The sequence below is a fragment of the Epinephelus lanceolatus genome, chromosome 14 (assembly GCF_041903045.1).
Source record: "Epinephelus lanceolatus isolate andai-2023 chromosome 14, ASM4190304v1, whole genome shotgun sequence".
Lineage (NCBI taxonomy): Eukaryota > Metazoa > Chordata > Actinopteri > Perciformes > Serranidae > Epinephelus > Epinephelus lanceolatus.
The window spans coordinates 8,435,476-8,453,167 of NC_135747.1; the positions used below are offsets into that span (position 1 = coordinate 8,435,476).

General features: G+C 40.2%; 2 protein-coding genes across 4 annotated transcripts in view; one reads left to right on the forward strand and one right to left on the reverse strand.

Annotated features, from left to right (window-relative positions):
* glsb (glutaminase b) overlaps positions 1 to 7,242 on the reverse strand; it is a 56,548-nt gene extending 49,306 nt beyond the window's left edge. For all 3 annotated transcript variants that reach the window (XM_033615227.2, XM_033615243.2, XM_033615236.2), the window contains exon 1: positions 6,830 to 7,242. In XM_033615227.2, coding sequence (XP_033471118.1) covers positions 6,830 to 7,137 — 308 coding nt within the window. In that variant the 5' untranslated portion in view covers positions 7,138 to 7,242. The remainder of the gene's footprint in view (positions 1 to 6,829) is intronic.
* Positions 7,243 to 8,751: 1,509 nt separating this feature from the next.
* fkbp7 (FKBP prolyl isomerase 7) lies at positions 8,752 to 15,742 on the forward strand. Its single transcript, XM_033613948.2, has 4 exons — positions 8,752 to 9,014; positions 10,609 to 10,760; positions 12,328 to 12,455; positions 13,422 to 15,742. Exons 1-4 carry the CDS (start codon positions 8,797 to 8,799, stop codon positions 13,581 to 13,583), a joined length of 660 nt encoding a protein of 219 aa, XP_033469839.1. The 5' UTR covers positions 8,752 to 8,796; the 3' UTR covers positions 13,584 to 15,742.
* The last annotated feature ends 1,950 nt before the right edge of the window (positions 15,743 to 17,692 follow it).

Genomic DNA, 17,692 nt, shown 5'->3' on the forward strand with positions numbered 1-17,692 from the left:
CAAGGTTACCATACTGGTGAGGTTAGATCATGTGATCAGTGACATATTCATACATAATAGTTAATAATAATAATAATAATAATAATAATAATAATAATAATAGGTGTATAATTGGCGTTTGTTCAGATCTGCCTCTGACCCTACACTGACATCCTACCATTCATACAACTTGCGGTTGGGTAGCTTTATTTCAGTATTATTAGTGCCACAGTATGGCTGCCATCATACATGTAGTCAGGTTCTTTTCCAGGCCAAACAAAGATACTGACCCACTGCTGCCTTTTAGTTCTATTCACTGTTGTAGTCAAAGTCACCAAAGTCGAGACAAGTCATCATAACCAAAACCAGAGTATTGATACCAAAACAAAACTTTTTGGGGTTGAGACCAAGTCAAGACTAAGACCAGACCAGTGTCCCACACTGCATGACACACTTATGATAACGTGGAAAGTGCAAACCACAGGCTACCCACAATTGATTGGAAAGATCAACATTCCATTAAAAAAGACACAGAAAATAAATAAGGATTCGTCTTCATTAACCTCTTTTACAGCTGTATGTGTGTATGTGTAAGTGCACCGTGAGAAATATCTAGATAAATTAATCAAATGGAATTGGAGAGGTGAATTTTAAATGGAGGAATTTTTTTCTTTGTTTTTTTATGAGCAAACAAATTCAAGCAAACACTAAGGGGCTGAAATCAACTAAACTTCATCGCTCTTTGGTCTGGTCTTGAAATAAGGTTTTTGAGACCAAACCGAATAAAAATAGAATCGATTCCGAGACGAGACTTTCAAAAAGTGGTCTTTAGACTGAGACATAAATTACTATAAACCTGGTTCTCGTCTTTTCAGGTAACTTGATGCATTTTTGGATTGGAGGAACCTTTTATAGTAGTTTTATGAACATAGTTCTAAGGACCCCCCTTTTTTTCCTGTCTATACTGTAAGAACGAAGAACAGTTGTAGTTCTTAGAACACCGTTTTGAGAGACTTTTTAGCCCCCTTTTTCAGAGTTCTCCAAGCACAGGAGAAACCATGAGTTACGTAAGGGTAGTTATACAACAGTTAGTTCCGACTGAGTAATTTGATTGGATGAGAGGCATTCCGTGAGTGCTGATATAGAGTATAACATCGCTGGGACTTGTAACAGTACAAATATAGAAATACAACCATTAATTAACCAACTCTCACACTCGCTACATTGACGCAAACTGACACTATAGCGTTACACCAAGAAGATGGATATTTTCCCCCAAATTACATTTGAATTAAATTATGAGTGGTCGTCAGGAGAGTACGAGGAAAAGGAAAGCCAGGACTCTTCTGTGCAGACCTCCAGGTGTGTTTGTGTAACATCAGCCGAGCTCGACAAACTGGAGAGAAGCAAAAATTAGGCGAACACGGTCAGGAATTATCAATGATCATCTGATGAGGTACTACTGATGTGGATGAGGGAGAGTGCAAGCTGAATCCGGCCGTGCCAACATCCAGGTTTGCCAACATTTCATTAGCCGAACTGGACGAAGTTACACAGTTGCAGATCAATGTAAATACAAAGTAGGCTAGCTTGTGAGTTCCTGGCGTGTGTGCCGCGTTGCCTGGCAACAGACCGGGGGAACTGTTTTTTTTCCGCGGAGCTACATAACATACTTAAATAATTTATTTCATCGCCTTTTGTTAACCTACTCAGCATTGCTGTTTAAGCTGTTGAACAGCTTAAACAGCAATGCCTGCAGCGTCGTGCCTACAACCGAATCACACCCGTGACAATATACAGTACATCACTCCCTCTCGTGTGATATTGCTTAATTAATGCAGCACCAGCAACCACAATTATTAAAAACCTGTTAGTTGTGTAAACAACAGCTAAAAAACCCCCACAAACAACAACTCGTAACAAAAGAAATGGATGAAAAACAAACAAATTGACCGACAGTGATGTCCAGGCTTTACTGACCGTATAGGGGATGCTAACTGAGAAAAAAAAAAACCCTCAAAGGTATGTGCCTTTCGGGGGAGCACCCCAGTATACGGTTCCTCTCAGGGAGTCCCCACAACTGTTTGATCTGAAAACGCCTTTGTTTAACTCCAGTAACTCTTTTACTGGACAGTTTCTGTGGCTCCTCTTGTATGGTCAGTGCACTTCATAGAATCTCAGGGGAAACAAACAAACAATTTAAGCAGCAACAGGAAAGTTTGTTCTGTGATTAACAGCAAGTCAGTCTGCACTACAATCGTGAAGAGTTTACTCAAAGATGCTTGTTTGTAATGAACATGTTGCAACTAAACTTTACGTCATACATACTGACAGCTTAATGCAACTTGTTAGAGCAGATGGCAGAATTACCATGTGCCACACATCCATATCACACGCTCTTGTGGATGGTGCGTTTGATATTCTCAGTTGTCACCAGCCGACAAGAACTGACCTAAATGAGCAAACGAGCCAGGGGCTGTTTAAACTGTGCAAACAAATCAGATGTGAATACAGCCTAAAACACCTCGACTCTCTAGTGTACATTGGTACATTTAAAAATCCTCTTCCTCTTCACAGGCAGATGGCTCGGTCCATTTGCTTCTGGATGACTGCTCACTGGTGTAAGCAGAACACTCAGAGTTTCCTGGATACGTGATAAAAACGGAGTTGTGATTTGCTCTGAAGGAGTTATAGTTCTGTGGGGTTGCGGTGTGAAGTATTAAGGGCAAGTATTTTATTATTCATACAGGACTTTATCTTTCAACTCACCTCATATAAGGGCTGTAACCATCTTAACATGCTTGATTACATTAACAACGTTACATTACATCCTCTGCAGCTTTCTGAGCTGGCTTTTTTTTTTTTTTTTTTTTTTTAAAGTGCATAAAAATCATCTTTTAGGAGACACAGGGGCCAGGAGTAATAGTGGATAGTGCAGATATTTTGCAGGCCCAAGAAATGCTAACTATAGATTGAATGATGTGAAAAAGAGACAGTATGGACCCAAACTTTGAGATGGAGAAAAGAGTCTAGAAAAGCTGCAGTGTGTGGCGATATCTTTGGCAGGGTCACATCAGTGACAACACACTTCACTAGTAGGCAGTGTGCTAGAGCTTAACATCAAGTATGTATTTCACTTTCTGTCTCTGTCATGTTTATCACAACAGTCATTTGTCAGTGTTTGATATCTTTATCCTGTCCTCCTCCACTCACTAAAACTATAACTGATCCCATAAACATCTCAGGGCAGACGGCTGTGAGCCAAGGGTGCTTTTACTGTTCAACATGTCTGTGAGGCCTTCATAAAAAAAAGGCAATTTAGCAGTGTATTTTCCTGTCAGTTCTACCAAGCAGCAGCGTCAATGGTTAGGCCTTTGCTCCTTAATTCACTATTATCTTACAGCTCAGACTACAGCTTTAAAACTAAACCCTGCTGTTTAAAAAACTAATATGCTCAATTTCAAAATAGAGGAATCAGAGACAGAGATTATACTGAGTGTTGCACAATGTACAGAATGGAATGTGAGTCATGGATTGTATTTCCTTCTTAGATTTATCTTGAGTCATCATCAGAAATCTGATGTTAACAACATCCCCATCACGTGCATCAACACTTCTTTTTGTGCTGCTGACCCATAAAATATATATCTCAAAACTGATCCTGAATATTGACAACAGTAAGTTTCCAAGGATAGTATCATCCTGAGCATATGCACAGTCAAATACTCCACTTTAGGCTCTGCTGAGGACACATGGTTTGTTCACCCCTTAAGGTAAAGAAGAAAAATGCAATTTTCAACATACCACAAGCTTAGTGCAAAGATGACTGTTCTGCGATGACTCAGAGGCCACGTGACAGCAGGATGAGACACAAGCAGCATTCCTACTCATAACCATTTTCTATTTGACTTCACTTGGGACTTTCCCTAAAGCCAGGCTCAAACTGCAGGAGTTTTTATTTCAGACTCACCCCTCCCAACAACTGGTGTAGAAATCTGATCTGGGACCTTGGTCAGTACCGATATTTGGCTCAAATTATCTGGTGATAAAAGAGGTTTACAGATCCAGTCTTAAACCTCCTGAATTGCTATCAGGCTCACTAAGGCCAACCCAATAATTTCAAACATGTTTGATATTTAGGATTCAAAATCTGGATATTACAATTATGATTTCATCAGTGGGGAGCAGCTGACGGCGTTCTAGCCCTTGAGGCTAACGTTACCCAAGGAAACTATAAAAGAAGGCAAGGTCATGACGTCAGTGACCGTATTCAAATTTTGCATCCAGAGCTTGATGCCACTTTTGTTTAAGTCAATGGGGAAGGCAGGGCAAATCACACTATATCCCATAATATCTTTGTTGTGTCTACTTTGACTGAAAAATCCTTCCACGGCTCTGTCCTTCATTACAGGAGAAGAGTGGGATCAACACCAAACTCTGGCTCCAATGCAAAATTTGATTGCTGTTACTGACGTCATGATCTTTCCTTCTGTTTCCTTGACATTAGCTAGCATAATGTTGTTGACAGATATCAAAACTGACGGTTAAATCTCCATCTCCAGTTGATGCTGAATAATAGACAACCTATGTGGACCGTGTCTCCCCAACTATTTTCTCATCCAGACTCCATTGTTAACATTACAGCAAGTTGTTACACCACGTCAGTCTGTTTTGTACATCTACTGCTTCCCCATGAGACCATGTGAGGTGGTGCATTCATTCAGCATCACCTTCTGAGAAATTTGGAAATAAATTTAGTTTCACAACATCGTCCTCAAAGTGTGAGGAAAAGTAGAAAACTGGAACTACACACTGTCTAAAGTCTCGCTATGTTACTTCGGTGGAAAAGAGTCATTATAGACTGGAAACCTACTGACCCAGGGAGGACTCTGGGTATGTGAAAGCAGACTTGGGAGCACAGCATTTACATTGGCAGAGCAAATCCAACACCCCAGTTCATATCTTACTGATGGAACTGCCCTATTCTTGCGTAGCCTCATTTCTAGGTCAGAAAATATCCCAATAATTTTTGGCTACACTGAGCTGGCTCATAAAACTGCCTAGCTTCAAAGGGATCCCGCCATGGACTGCAGTTACTGTACAGAGAGCCAGCTGGCTGCAAGGACTAGGATGTGAAATGTGAAATGTACTTTCCAAAACCACCATTCATTTTATGCCTGACCCAAGAGTAGTGAACAATGGAGCAATTTGAGAAAGCCAACAAAACAGAAAAGTAATGTAAAGTTATCCTATGAATCCTAATCAATAGTTTTGCCAAACTACCATACGGTTACAAGAATTCTTAATAACATACATTCACTTAGATATCTAAGCAGCTGACTTCAATATGTAATGGGCTTTGGGCTAAAAACATGCTTTACAGTATGTCATGGGATAGGAGACTGCCTACGGTCTTTTAGACCGTACAGCTCTATAATACCATTTGAACTGAGTAGAAAAAATACCTTGTTACTGAATTTCCAAATTCTGTATTCTGAAAGGTGTTGTTAACAATATTCGTAGTTGTACAATCCTTATACATTGCTTTGACCTTAATTTGTTTATCTTCAACCCTGCGGATTTCCGTTATTCTGTAATTACATATGCCAAATGCAATTTAGACAGAAATTTCAGCTAAATAGTGAGAGATGACTGCAAAGACTTGGACAAATAGTACAATTTGGACAAGGAGCATTCACTTGCATAGCAAGGCAGCTTAAATTTCATGTCTACAGCACCATACAGACATGGCAGTGCTTCTCAAGTCCTTATAAAAACTAAAAATATACCAGGGAATGATAATAAGAGCAAATATGCAAGAAATAGTAGGCATGCAATTAAGAGGAAAACTACATGGAAACTACAATGGATTAACATAACACATTTAAACAATACATTTTATTACTATGTGTTCCGTGTGTCACATGAAGCAGTTGAAGCCACACACAGGCTTAACTAGTTTTAGTTGTTTTTCCACTTTCTGCAGCTCTTCTGTACAGTGCTGTAGTCAGTAGTCTAGAGCAGCACTCCATCTGTGGCCACTTCATTAACCAGCAGAAGGCACAAAACCAGTCACACAGACTGGTATCCAGCCAGGCAGCAGACATTATTATAACCAACCATCAAAGTTAAAGTAAAGATAAAGATACGTTTATATGTTTGGTGTCATTCAATGACATTTATGAGGCCATAGTTTGAATCAAGGTCTTTTTTGTATTGTGGTCATCAGCTGCCTCATTAACTCTGTAAGTGGAAAAACTCCCTGATAAAACTTGAATGTGGATCTTTTTATACTCCACTTCATCCCTGACCCTGTAACGAGGCCACTGCTGTTTCACTTTCTAACCTACTGCACCATGCTGCGTGTCATCTCCACAGGAACCCATAGCCAACCTAACGTTACATTCACCCGGTCAAGACCAACTAAATTCCTAATTAGCTTCTGGTTAAGTTGCTGTGTCGGTATTTGAAGGTGGCGTATTTATATGTCTACTTGGCACAAAGCCACCGGAGGCTGCACCCGGTATGAGCAAGTCACACATGCTCTAGTAGCTGCTGCTATGAGGCCATTACAGTGAGCTAGCTATATGCTTATATATCACACGTCTTTTGGTGACGTTATTTTGTCTGTAAGCAATACCTCTATCTGACATGTAAGAATGTTAGTTATATAGTTATTAAGTGCTATTCAATGCGGTTTTAATACTGCGTTTGTGACGGTTGGGGAATAACGTTACATCCGCTTGCGCCTGTCTGCGTCATTACTCGCACAAGCGCCAGCCATACCATTATACCGTGGCAAAAAATGGTGTCAGACAGTTTATTCCACAAGACAGAACTTGAGACGTACTTGTCACTGGCTGCTTCGCTGTCGAGACCGTCCTTTTTCAGCTGTTCGTCCAGCTCCACAGCGCCTTCGGTCTTCGTGCAGTAGGAGCGGAACGGGGCGGCACAGGGCGCGGCGCGGAGCGCCGGGCGGTGAGGAGCGGCATGGAGGACCTTCAGTTGAGGAGAGACAGCTCTGGCATCAACGGAGGCGGTGCTGAAGCAGCAGTGGCGGGTCGGTAACCAGGTCTTCTGTCTAGAGCCGGACAAGGGACGCTTGAGGGTGGCTTCAAACAACTCCTTCAGCACTATCGAAAACCTAAATTGTAACATCTCAATCCTGTCAGGCAATAAGAGAGAAAGTCGTAGTTCCAAATATAACTGGTAGCTAGTGTATGGTCGGTAAAGACAATCTCCAACCACGTTGACTGTCTGAGCGGCGATGACTCAGATACGCAGGCGTCCAAAAATAAATAGAAGCTAATGTTTCCGCCCCCGCGGCTGCTATTGGTGAAGATGAGATGACGTCCGCGTCTAAACATAATTCATGATGCTCTCAAGTTTGCCATTGGAGCGTCTTAGTGTCAATCAATTATTTCTTTTTGGACGGCAGGGTGAGTGAATTATGCATTGAATCGTTAATATAGACTTTTCCAGGCTCTGGCTATAAACGTCATGGATATGACAAAGCTTTTACAAACTGTGTTCAGTAATCTATCCTTTGTTGAACATGATGAGATCTTGCATTAGCTTTTGTTTAAATTATCATTTGTAAACTATTATTCATGTAGTGGTATGTCAGGTACATCCTGAAGAGGTAAATTGAAATTATTTGTTTTTAAAAATCTGCCTAGGCCCACCGTCAAGGGGGGTCAAAAGGTACAGATGACCCCAGCCCAAGGTCAGGGGGCATGAATGGGATCAAGTACAACTATTTACTTACAGACATTTATCTTCTCAATAAGGTATTGTGAAATGGTGCGTTCCATCTGACAAAGGAAAATAAGGTCTTAACACAGAGTAGAAGCAAAATACATATGGAAATATGATTAACTGGATTATATATATTATATTTGCAGGAATAAGGGGCCCATTTTTCAAAATATGGTCCCCCTGCCCATATTTCCTAACCCACCTAACCCACCTAACCTAACCTTTTGTTACATTTTGATTAACAGACATGTTTGATGAAGTCAGTTTCCTCTGACACCTACCAAATGTTCCGCATTTTATATTTTTGCTCTGTTTAAATGGGTAATCTACCAAACTGGAGACAATTTTATCTCATCACACCATTAGTGAAGTTCAAAGTGGCAGTACCAATACTGGGACTATAAATCCAGGCATACACAGCTCACTACATTTGTGTCTGTACTGTATTTATGTATGTATTATTTATTATTCATTTTAATGTTTTTTTTTTTATCCAAAGTACTTCTCTATCCCCTTGGCATTATGCTGTGCTGTTGTAATTTTATAAAAATATAACTAACCTTACGTGGGGTAAGCAAAAAAACAAAAGCAGATGAAATACATTGTAGGCTGGATGATTTATATACTGGTATGAAATGATAAAAATGAATCTCAAGACTTAAGATGCAGAATTATTTTGCAGATTTAGTTTTACAGCAGTCACATGTATGCAGTAATCTTCACATTTTGACATATTTTCCATTTCCAGTTACTCATTTACAGTATCTACAGTATCACGGCAGATGTTGGAAGTTTTTCCTTAGTTTAGTCTGTCAGGCAGACTCAGGCGGTCTACCGCCCCCAGTAGGCTTCTCCAGTCCAATGAGCGATGTTTGAAGGAGGGCCGGAGCTAGTTTTACGGCACTGGTTTTAGTGAAGGAGGCGGGACGCACCGGAGGCAGAAACCCCTGACAGTCAGAATTTAGGGCAGTAAGGTCCCTGACTGTCTGCAGCAGCTCTCCACGTCCTCCGGTGTATTCAAACGTCACTTTTCAGAAGTTGCCACGCATACACAGCGGCATGATGTGGAGGTTAGTGAGCTGCACACTGTGCCTCTTTGTCTCTTCACAGCTCAGTTTATGGTGTGTTTGGGCGACAGCAGCCGAGCTGGACGGCGAGGTCAAGATTGAAGTTTTGTTCAAGCCCGAGGAGTGCACTCCAAAGAGTAAAAGAGGAGATCTGATGAACGCACATTACGATGGGTTCCTCGCCAAAGATGGTTCTCAGTTCTACTGCAGGTTGGTGGTATGAGAATAAACTCAGAAATTATCATTACAAGCCAATTTAATGCTTCGAAAATCCACATGCAAATTGCAGTCACTTTATTACTGTATTATGATGTAGCTTCGTGTTGTCTGAGAGGAGTGCTGAGTGATCTCTACAGGTTTTCACATTGCATGCTATGCAAAGGTCTCCTCGGTGTGTGTTGTAAAATTGGTGGCCTCTACCTTTTATTTCAGTGTGACATGAACAAAGTTTATTATGAAGTGGGTTGAGATATTAATTACAAGGAACTGTAGCAAATCATGCTTTTAGGCCTTCAGTATTCCTCACCTGGATCTATGGAGTATTAAAGGGGAACTACGCCCATTTTTTAAAATTCATACATGTTTTTCCTATGGTTTAGGGTAGTCCAAAAAATATAGGCAAACACAAACAACCCTTTCCCAAATCCATGATGACACTGAGAGCACCCAGGGGAATGTTCTGAGTATATGTGTATGTTTTCTGTTTCAGAACTGAAACCACTGCAATAGAATAAAGCTCATTTGGGTATAAAAAGTAAACAAACATTTTGTGCTTCCACAAAACTAGGCTCCCATCAATTGGGGAGCAGTGCTAGACTTTATACCCTGTGACATCACAAGTTTGAGACTTACTTCTCTGATTTCTGACTTTGAGAGAGAGTAGCTCATGTTCACAAATACTGATTGAACTTTACTCAGCCATGGAATTGACATATTGGAATTCTCTTTAAGGGAGAGTACATAAATTATTGGGGTGGGGAAGGGGACTGAATCAGAGATATTGGATAAAGCGAGATACCCCACTCAGCTCACTTCCTGATTCAGTGACGTCAGCGCCACGCCCCCGTAGGAGACTTGCGGCAGCTCTGAATGTATTGTCGTCAATGAGGAAAATGAACGTGATTACAATTTATGGTCAATTCTTTCGCCTTATAGTCACTAAAGTAAATATTAGGTTCGTTTTACACAAGCCACACATCTTACCAACATTCTGACACTAAAGCTGCATTTTTCATCCGCACAGATCAAGAGAAAGTTAACTTTGTTTGAGCCCTGTCTGTCTCAGAAAACAAGTTCTCGCGAGATCTTGTGATCTTGATAAACAGGCGGTAAAATCACAGTTAGCTTACAAACAGTTATTTACTGCTAGTAATAAATAAAAAATGCCCAAGCTTTGTGCAACAATAGGCTGCAATAATAGGAAGAATGTATTTTCATTCCACCTGCTTCTCGATCCGCATACACAGACATCCACAGAGCCTCTGTTCAACACTTTGGGGGGGGGGGGGGGGGGGGGTTGAGGGAGAACAGGCTCTGATTGGAGGGAGAGCTAACCACACCCACTTAGGAGACAGGAAGAGTAACCGTTTTCTTAACATTGGATAAGCCTACGGTGGGGTATCTCCCTTCATCCAATATCTCTGATTGAATCTTAAATCTTTAATTTTTTGAAAATGTGAGACCACCTCCTCCTGTCTAATGGTACAGTCCTTAACCAAAATGAAAATCAGTACTTATATGCCATGCAAATCCTACTGATGTGAATTGACAAGATGTTGTTTCTTTTGTACTGTTTCTGTTTTAGTCGGTCAGACAAAGCTGGGCACCCTCAGTGGTTTGTGCTGGGCGTCGGACAAGTCATTAAGGGCCTTGATATAGGAATGGAAGATATGTGTCCTGGAGAGAAACGAAAAATAACTGTTCCACCTGCCCTGGCCTTTGGAGAGAAAGGCAAAGGTAAGTAAATATAACACGAAGGGATTTTTATCAGCAGAGGGTTTAATATTGATCACTACCGAACTGTCCAATTACACCAAATGACATTACTTTAACACTGGTTTTATTCCCTAGTATTGTTCAGGCTCTAAAAACATTGGATCCTACACTTCCCATAACACAACTTGCCGCACTGCCTGGTGAACATCCACGTCTTTCAAATTCGACAGCCCCAGTTTGTAACGCAAGCTCTTCATTATAAATTTGTAGTCTCCAAAGCCGAGCCAATATAACCCTGATGACATCACTATCACATTACCGGGGTTATTTTCTCAGATTTGAGAAAGCTCCTGCAGAACCACAGAGAACATTAAACAACTGTTTTCACTGGCCAAGCAGTACTCCGCATGATGAGTAAACTGATGTGTTTCTGGTTGAGTGCCTCTTATAATAGGTACCAGTAATATTTCAGTTGTATCACAAGGGAATTTAAACTTGTTACAAAAGTGTTCTTGTCCACCTGTTTCAAGCAAGTTTTATGTCTGCAAATGAAATTGATATATGTCTCCAGCTGGAGGAAACAGGAAATCAATGAGAATGGTCAGCAGTAGTATACGTATGTTGTAATTAATGAGTAAAAAAATCATCAATCCTCCTTATACAGTCTTTTAAACTGATTATTGTGTAATATTGTGTCTGTGCTGGAAGCGCTGCCTTCATGCTGTCTTGTCTTCTTTTACAGCACTTTAGTTGAAAGGGCATCCCTCGCAGTGTTTGCTACTCATCCTCCCATGGCATGTACTGTAAGCATGCACAAAGGTTTAAAGGTCTCTACTTCATGTCACTCTTTCTTGCATGCTTTGGAGCACTTGCAGAAAACTAACAGCTGATGAGTGTTTTACTGTTTACTACTATTTCCTGCAAACCTCCTCATGTTGGTTTTCATGAATGCATGATGGTATAATCTGATGGTGGTGTTGATCACCCTCGGAGTCTGCATGTCAGGTTTCATCACTTGATTCCAGTCTCCGGCTATGGAGGAAAGGGTTTTGCTGAGTGAGCATGCTGTTGTTGTCCCTGCATCAGTTTGAGTTAGAATTACACACATGTAAACCTATCCGGGGCTGAGCACCGCTAAGTGAAAACCCACTGTTCAACAGCTGCAATCCATGTTAATGCTTTTTTTCCTCTCAGTAAAAATTAACAGCTTTAGTTGCATTTTGCTGTAGTTACAATGTTTTCTTTTCTTGCTAGATTACCACACCTCTCATGTGCTCTTTACATCTTGTAGACTTTTGCTCTACAGGCTAAATAGGTACTACATTATTCTATGATTCATTAATTTATGCAATTTGTAGCTGTTTTGTTGAGGTCATCATAAAGTCTGAAAATGTAACCGAGCCACAAACACGATACACTCAGTAAAATTAAACTCCCATCCTTCCTGAGATGTTATTAAACCAACTTTACAAGTCCATCCTACATGGTAAAGCATGATGCAAATCATCAGTAATTATGAGTCACAGTTTTAACATTATGATTGCTTATGGTCGTCTAAAATCTTGATGTGTTGCTCCTGATGAAATAGATCCAGTGCCGCCCAATGCTACTGTGGTCTTTGAGGTGGAGGTCTACTCTGTGTCAAGGGGACCACGCAGCATGGAGGCTTTCAAAGACATGGACCTTGATAAAGACAGAAGTCTCACAAAGGCTGAGGTAACTATAATTTAAAAGTTGGTAATTATCAGAGAAGTAGCTCAGACAGAAAGGTAATAACCGTGGTTGGATTAAAATGCTAGGGCTTCCCCATTTAAACAGCTGTTACTCTTCCTGTGCAGAGTGTACTGTTCTTCCATCCAGGATGATACCTGGTCACAGATGGTTATTTGATTCAACACAATAATTATACCTCCACGCCGGAGATAGCCAAGGCCGGAAGCATTATGTTTTTGGGTTGTCTGTCCCATTCTCGTGAATGCAATATCTCAAGAATGCTTTGAAGGAAATAACTCAAATTTGGCACCAGTGTTCACTTGGATGCAACAATTAACCGATGAGAATTTGGTAGTCAAAGGTCAAGGTCACTGTGACCTCAGAAATACCTAGAAAAAAACCCAGAGTTTATGGAACTAGTTAACAACCAGCTTCATGATACCGGTGATCCAGACAGCCAATGTTAGGGTTAGTGGTGTGAGATAACCAACACATTTCCTGGGTATGTTGATTGAGCGTCATATTGCAGACTTCTGGAAAAAAAATCCATCCTGAAGTAACCTCACCTAGTTGCTCATAAAGAATCAGGCCACATTTGTTTGTGTTCTGATTATTTCACATCATAAACATCCATGGATTGTACTAGAAAATTATCAGGCTATAAATAACTTAACCTTTTATTAATTTACTTCATTTGCCAGCTGTAGTTCCTTAGAATTAAGTTAATAACAGCATACTTGCCAGCAGGCTTATAATTATACGTTATCTGGATTGTTGATAGCACATTGAAAGAAGAAGAAGTGAATGACCTGCTATCAATACCATTTATAGTTTTATTTATCACCAATGTGATGTGTTGCCTGTAGAGCACAACAGGTGCTTGTTATATAAAAGCAGTGTTATCGCAGTGCAATACATGTCTGTCATTTATTCTGAGGTGTGAACAATAAAGTGTTCCTCTATTTCCAGGTAAAAGAATACCTGAAACTGGAGTATGAAAAAGGTGGGAAGCCACGCGACGATCCTTTCTATGAGAAGATTATGGATGATATATTCCGCAAGAATGACCGTGACAAAGACGGACAGATCAGTGCTAAGGAGTATAATATTTATGAACATGATGAGCTGTAATGTTGGAAGTTGTAGAGCTTGGTCTTTGTTTTAGTTTATGTACCTTTATCAGTTACAGAGAAGACTTGAATAAGTAAAGGAAAAATCCACCCTCGCATACTTTTACACTGTTGACTTTCTTTTTGCTATGAAAATATTGTAGCAGTGAATATTACAATGAGACACCACGTCTTCCATGTTTGACCAGTTATCCTCAAGAATGATATGAACATCAAACATCTAAATAGGATCTGCAGTGCAGGGGAAAGTGTTGAATAGTTTGGGGTGGATTTTTCCTTAAAAAGCAGACTGTAAGAAACTGTGTTGATGTATTTGGAGCACCCAAGACATCTTTCCAAGCCAGCAAGCTAGCCTCTCAATTTAATACCAAGTATTAAACTATGCAAGAACATCAAGACCTGTGAAACCCTTTGTGCAAATACCACTAAATTTTAGCATCTGAAATGTTATATTCCTGTTTTCAAGTTTTGTCTTTTGTTAAATGTTGATTCAATTTGCAGCTCAACAAAAAAATCAGACCATTTCATACTGTTGAATCATTGGCTTTGAAACTGTCATGTGAGATCTGAGAGGATGGTTTAACCACACAGAAGAGAATGGATCTTAAATTTGTCCCCACTTCCTGTGAATTTCCTGCCCTCTAATCTGCAGCATCACAACAGTGTACAGATCTATAGATAGAAGTGAATCCATTGAGAAGGGCTGGGTATCCGCACTGGACACCTTTAAAGGGATAGTTTGGATTTTTCAAGTGGGGTTAAATAAAGTGCTTATCCTTAGTGTATTACCTGTAGTAGATGTCAGTCGGCACACCTCCAGTTTGGAGTAGCAGGCTGGAGTCCGACATGGAAGCTAAGCAATGAACTGCTGTGGATTGGGGTCAGCAACAAAACGTGCCACCTGAAATAAGTCCTACATCAGTTTTAGTGTACGCTATATTGAAAGTATTTTCACACCTTTACATTTCTTTCAGACAGCCTCTGACAGGGACACTTTAAATGTCTTCAGTTCCCCATCTATGTTCTTGTCAAGCGCTGCTGACCTATTGCTACTCTGATCAGTCAGTTTGTGTCATTGTGTTTGGTAAATCCGAACTAACCCTTTAAAACACCAAAGTCACACAATAACACAAACTAATCAACTGATCAAGGCAGCGGTAGAACAGCAGCTCCTGTGTGAGTCTGGCTTTAAAGAGTGCAGTGTGACAGCTTCATTGTAAATTCAGGTACAGCAATGAAAATACTCTCAATATAGCACATTAAACTAATACTGATTGTTTTTAGGTGAGACTTTTTTAGTTGACTAAAATACACTTTGTTGCTGACCCCTCTACAACAGAAAGATGCTTAGCCTCCATGTCGGACTCCAGCCAAACTGGGGATGTGCCGACTGACATCTACAGCCAGTAATATACTGACTATGAATAAGTACCCTGTACAACCCCACTTTAAAAAATCTGAACTATCTCTTTAAGGCATTAACCAAAATAACCCAGTACCAGTTATTATTACTGAAAGTTCTCCAGTGAATTTCATACCTGCATTGGTTCCAATTTGTACCCAGATCTAGAAAAAAAAGACCATTTGCTCGCAGTATATTAATGCAAAGGTTCTTGGATTCAGTACTACATGTGATTAGCCCACTATGGTAGCAGCTACAACCTATACAGTCTGTGGTGTGCATGGTGAGCATGGTGTAAGTTAAAAGTTCAGTATGCTGAAAGGCCACCAAAACATTTAAAAGTTCGGCTACACACCTGTGGTGGGTTTACTGAATGCTTCCATTCACATACTGGGTAATTATAAAGTAGAAAACAAAAGGTATCAAATGAAAAACTCTGTTGGTATCACTTTAAAGGTATTGGTATTGGTATTTGTACTGGTATCATAATTTTTCAAAAGAAACCCAGCCCTGCCAGATGGTGTGTCTATTATAAACAAGCCTCAAAGGAATGACAGCAAATGTGGCTGTGACTGAGAGGTTTGGATATAATTGACGATAAATGCACATGAATGCATGTTGTGGTTTGTTAGACATGTTTAAAAGTTTTGTGTACATCTTAATGTCAAAATCATTATTTTCATTGTATCCAGTCAAACAGTTTTTGTAGCCCATTTAGTATCACAATAAATAAACCACAGTGTATGTGGAAAACATCAGTATGTCATGTGTAATTCTGATTTTCCTTCGTGGTTGAAACCATGAATTTACAGGCATTCAGAAGATAAAGGATCTAAAGAGATTTTGCAGTTAATTTCCAGCTCAGGTAGATGTGTCTAGTCTGAAGACAGACCAGATAATTGTGTTTTAGTGTGAAGTGTATTTCTGATCACAATTTGTCTACAGGTAAGATTTTCTGACCTGAAATGATTATTCACTGACTACTTGGCTAACTCTTTCACATGACATGCACATTCTTATGTCAGTGTTTTCTCTGTATGCTCTTAATAAAAGCATTTTTATTTTCCCATTGGGTCAATTACTGTAGCCATTGCTTTGACTTTGTGTTGAAGTGCACATACAAAAACTAACCACTAGAGGGTAGTGCTTAGTCAATAACAGCAAGTATTTGCACCTGCTGTACAGGGGTTGGACACAATTAAATGGGATATACTCAATATCCTTAACAATTGTGTATCTTAATCCGTTTTGTTTTTAACAGGTTCTACAGTTCTCCTTTAACACAGAAGACGGGTAATCTTTGGTTTCATTTCTTTAGTGATGTTAGAATAAGAGAGGACAGATTGGATTTATGAAGGCACAGCAAACACCTGTTTTCTTCTTCAAAGTAAGTTCATCTCTGCTTTCAGGTGGAGAAACCAGCTCTCTGTACAACACATACAATCAAATAGAAGTGCATGTCGATTCCAGACGGAGCAACTAAACTTATGACAAACTTTATGTTTAAAATGTGAACACTCCCATGCTGTTTATGACCCTCAGATTGTTCAGTCATTCAGTTCGATTCTGTTTTATTTATATACAGTACAGGCCAAAAGTTTGGACACACCTTCTCATTCAATGCGTTTTCTTTATTTTCATGACTATTTACATTGTAGATTCTCACTGAAGGCATCAAAACTATGAATGAACACATGTGGAGTTATGTACTTAACAAAAAAAGGTGAAATAACTGAAAACATGTTTTATATTCTAGTTTCTTCAAAATAGCCACCCTTTGCTCTGATTACTGCTTTGCACACTCTTGGCATTCTCTCCATGAGCTTCAAGAGGTAGTCACCTGAAATGGTTTCCACTTCACAGGTGTGCCTTATCAGGGTTAATTAGTGGAATTTCTTGCTTTGTCAATGGGGTTGGGACCATCAGTTGTGTTGTGCAGAAGTCAGGTTAATACACAGCCGACAGCCCTATTGGACAACTGTTAAAATTCATATTATGGCAAGAACCAATCAGCTAACTAAAGAAAAACGAGTGGCCATCATTACTTTAAGAAATGAAGGTCAGTCAGTCCGGAAAATTGCAAAAACTTTAAATGTGTCCCCAAGTGGAGTTGCAAAAACCATCAAGCGCTACAACGAAACTGGCACACATGAGGACCAACCCAGGAAAGGAAGACCAAGAGTCACCTCTGCTTCTGAGGATAAGTTCATCCGAGTCACCAGCCTCAGAAATGGCAAGTTAACAGCAGCTCAGATCAGAGACCAGATGAATGCCACACAGAGTTCTAGCAGCAGACCCATCTCTAGAACAACTGTTAAGAGGAGACTGCGCCAATCAGGCCTTCATGGTCAAATAGCTGCTAGGAAACCACTGCTAAGGAGAGGCAACAAGCAGAAGAGATTTGTTTGGGCCAAGAAACACAAGGAATGGACATTAGACCAGTGGAAATCTGTGCTTTGGTCTGATGAGTCCAAATTTGAGATCTTTGGTTCCAACCGCCGTGTCTTTGTGAGACGCAGAAAAGGTGAACGGATGGATTCCACATGCCTGGTTCCCACTGTGAAGCGTGGAGGAGGAGGTGTGATGGTGTGGGGGTATTTTGCTGGTGACACTGTTGGGGATTTATTCAAAATTGAAGGCACACTGAACCAGCATGGCTACCACAGCATCCTGCAGCGACATGCCATCCCATCCGGTTTGCGTTTAGT

What these genes read in the sequence shown, in the direction of transcription:
- fkbp7 (XM_033613948.2), top strand. Translation starts at nt 8,797, where the DNA reads ATGATGTGGAGGTTAGTGAGCTGCACACTGTGCCTCTTTGTCTCTTCA. An exon ending in GGTTCTCAGTTCTACTGCAG is followed by an intron (nt 9,015 to 10,608) that starts GTTGGTGGTATG and finishes TTTCTGTTTTAG; the next exon opens with TCGGTCAGACAAAGCTGGGC. An exon ending in GAAGTCTCACAAAGGCTGAG is followed by an intron (nt 12,456 to 13,421) that starts GTAACTATAATT and finishes CTCTATTTCCAG; the next exon opens with GTAAAAGAATACCTGAAACT.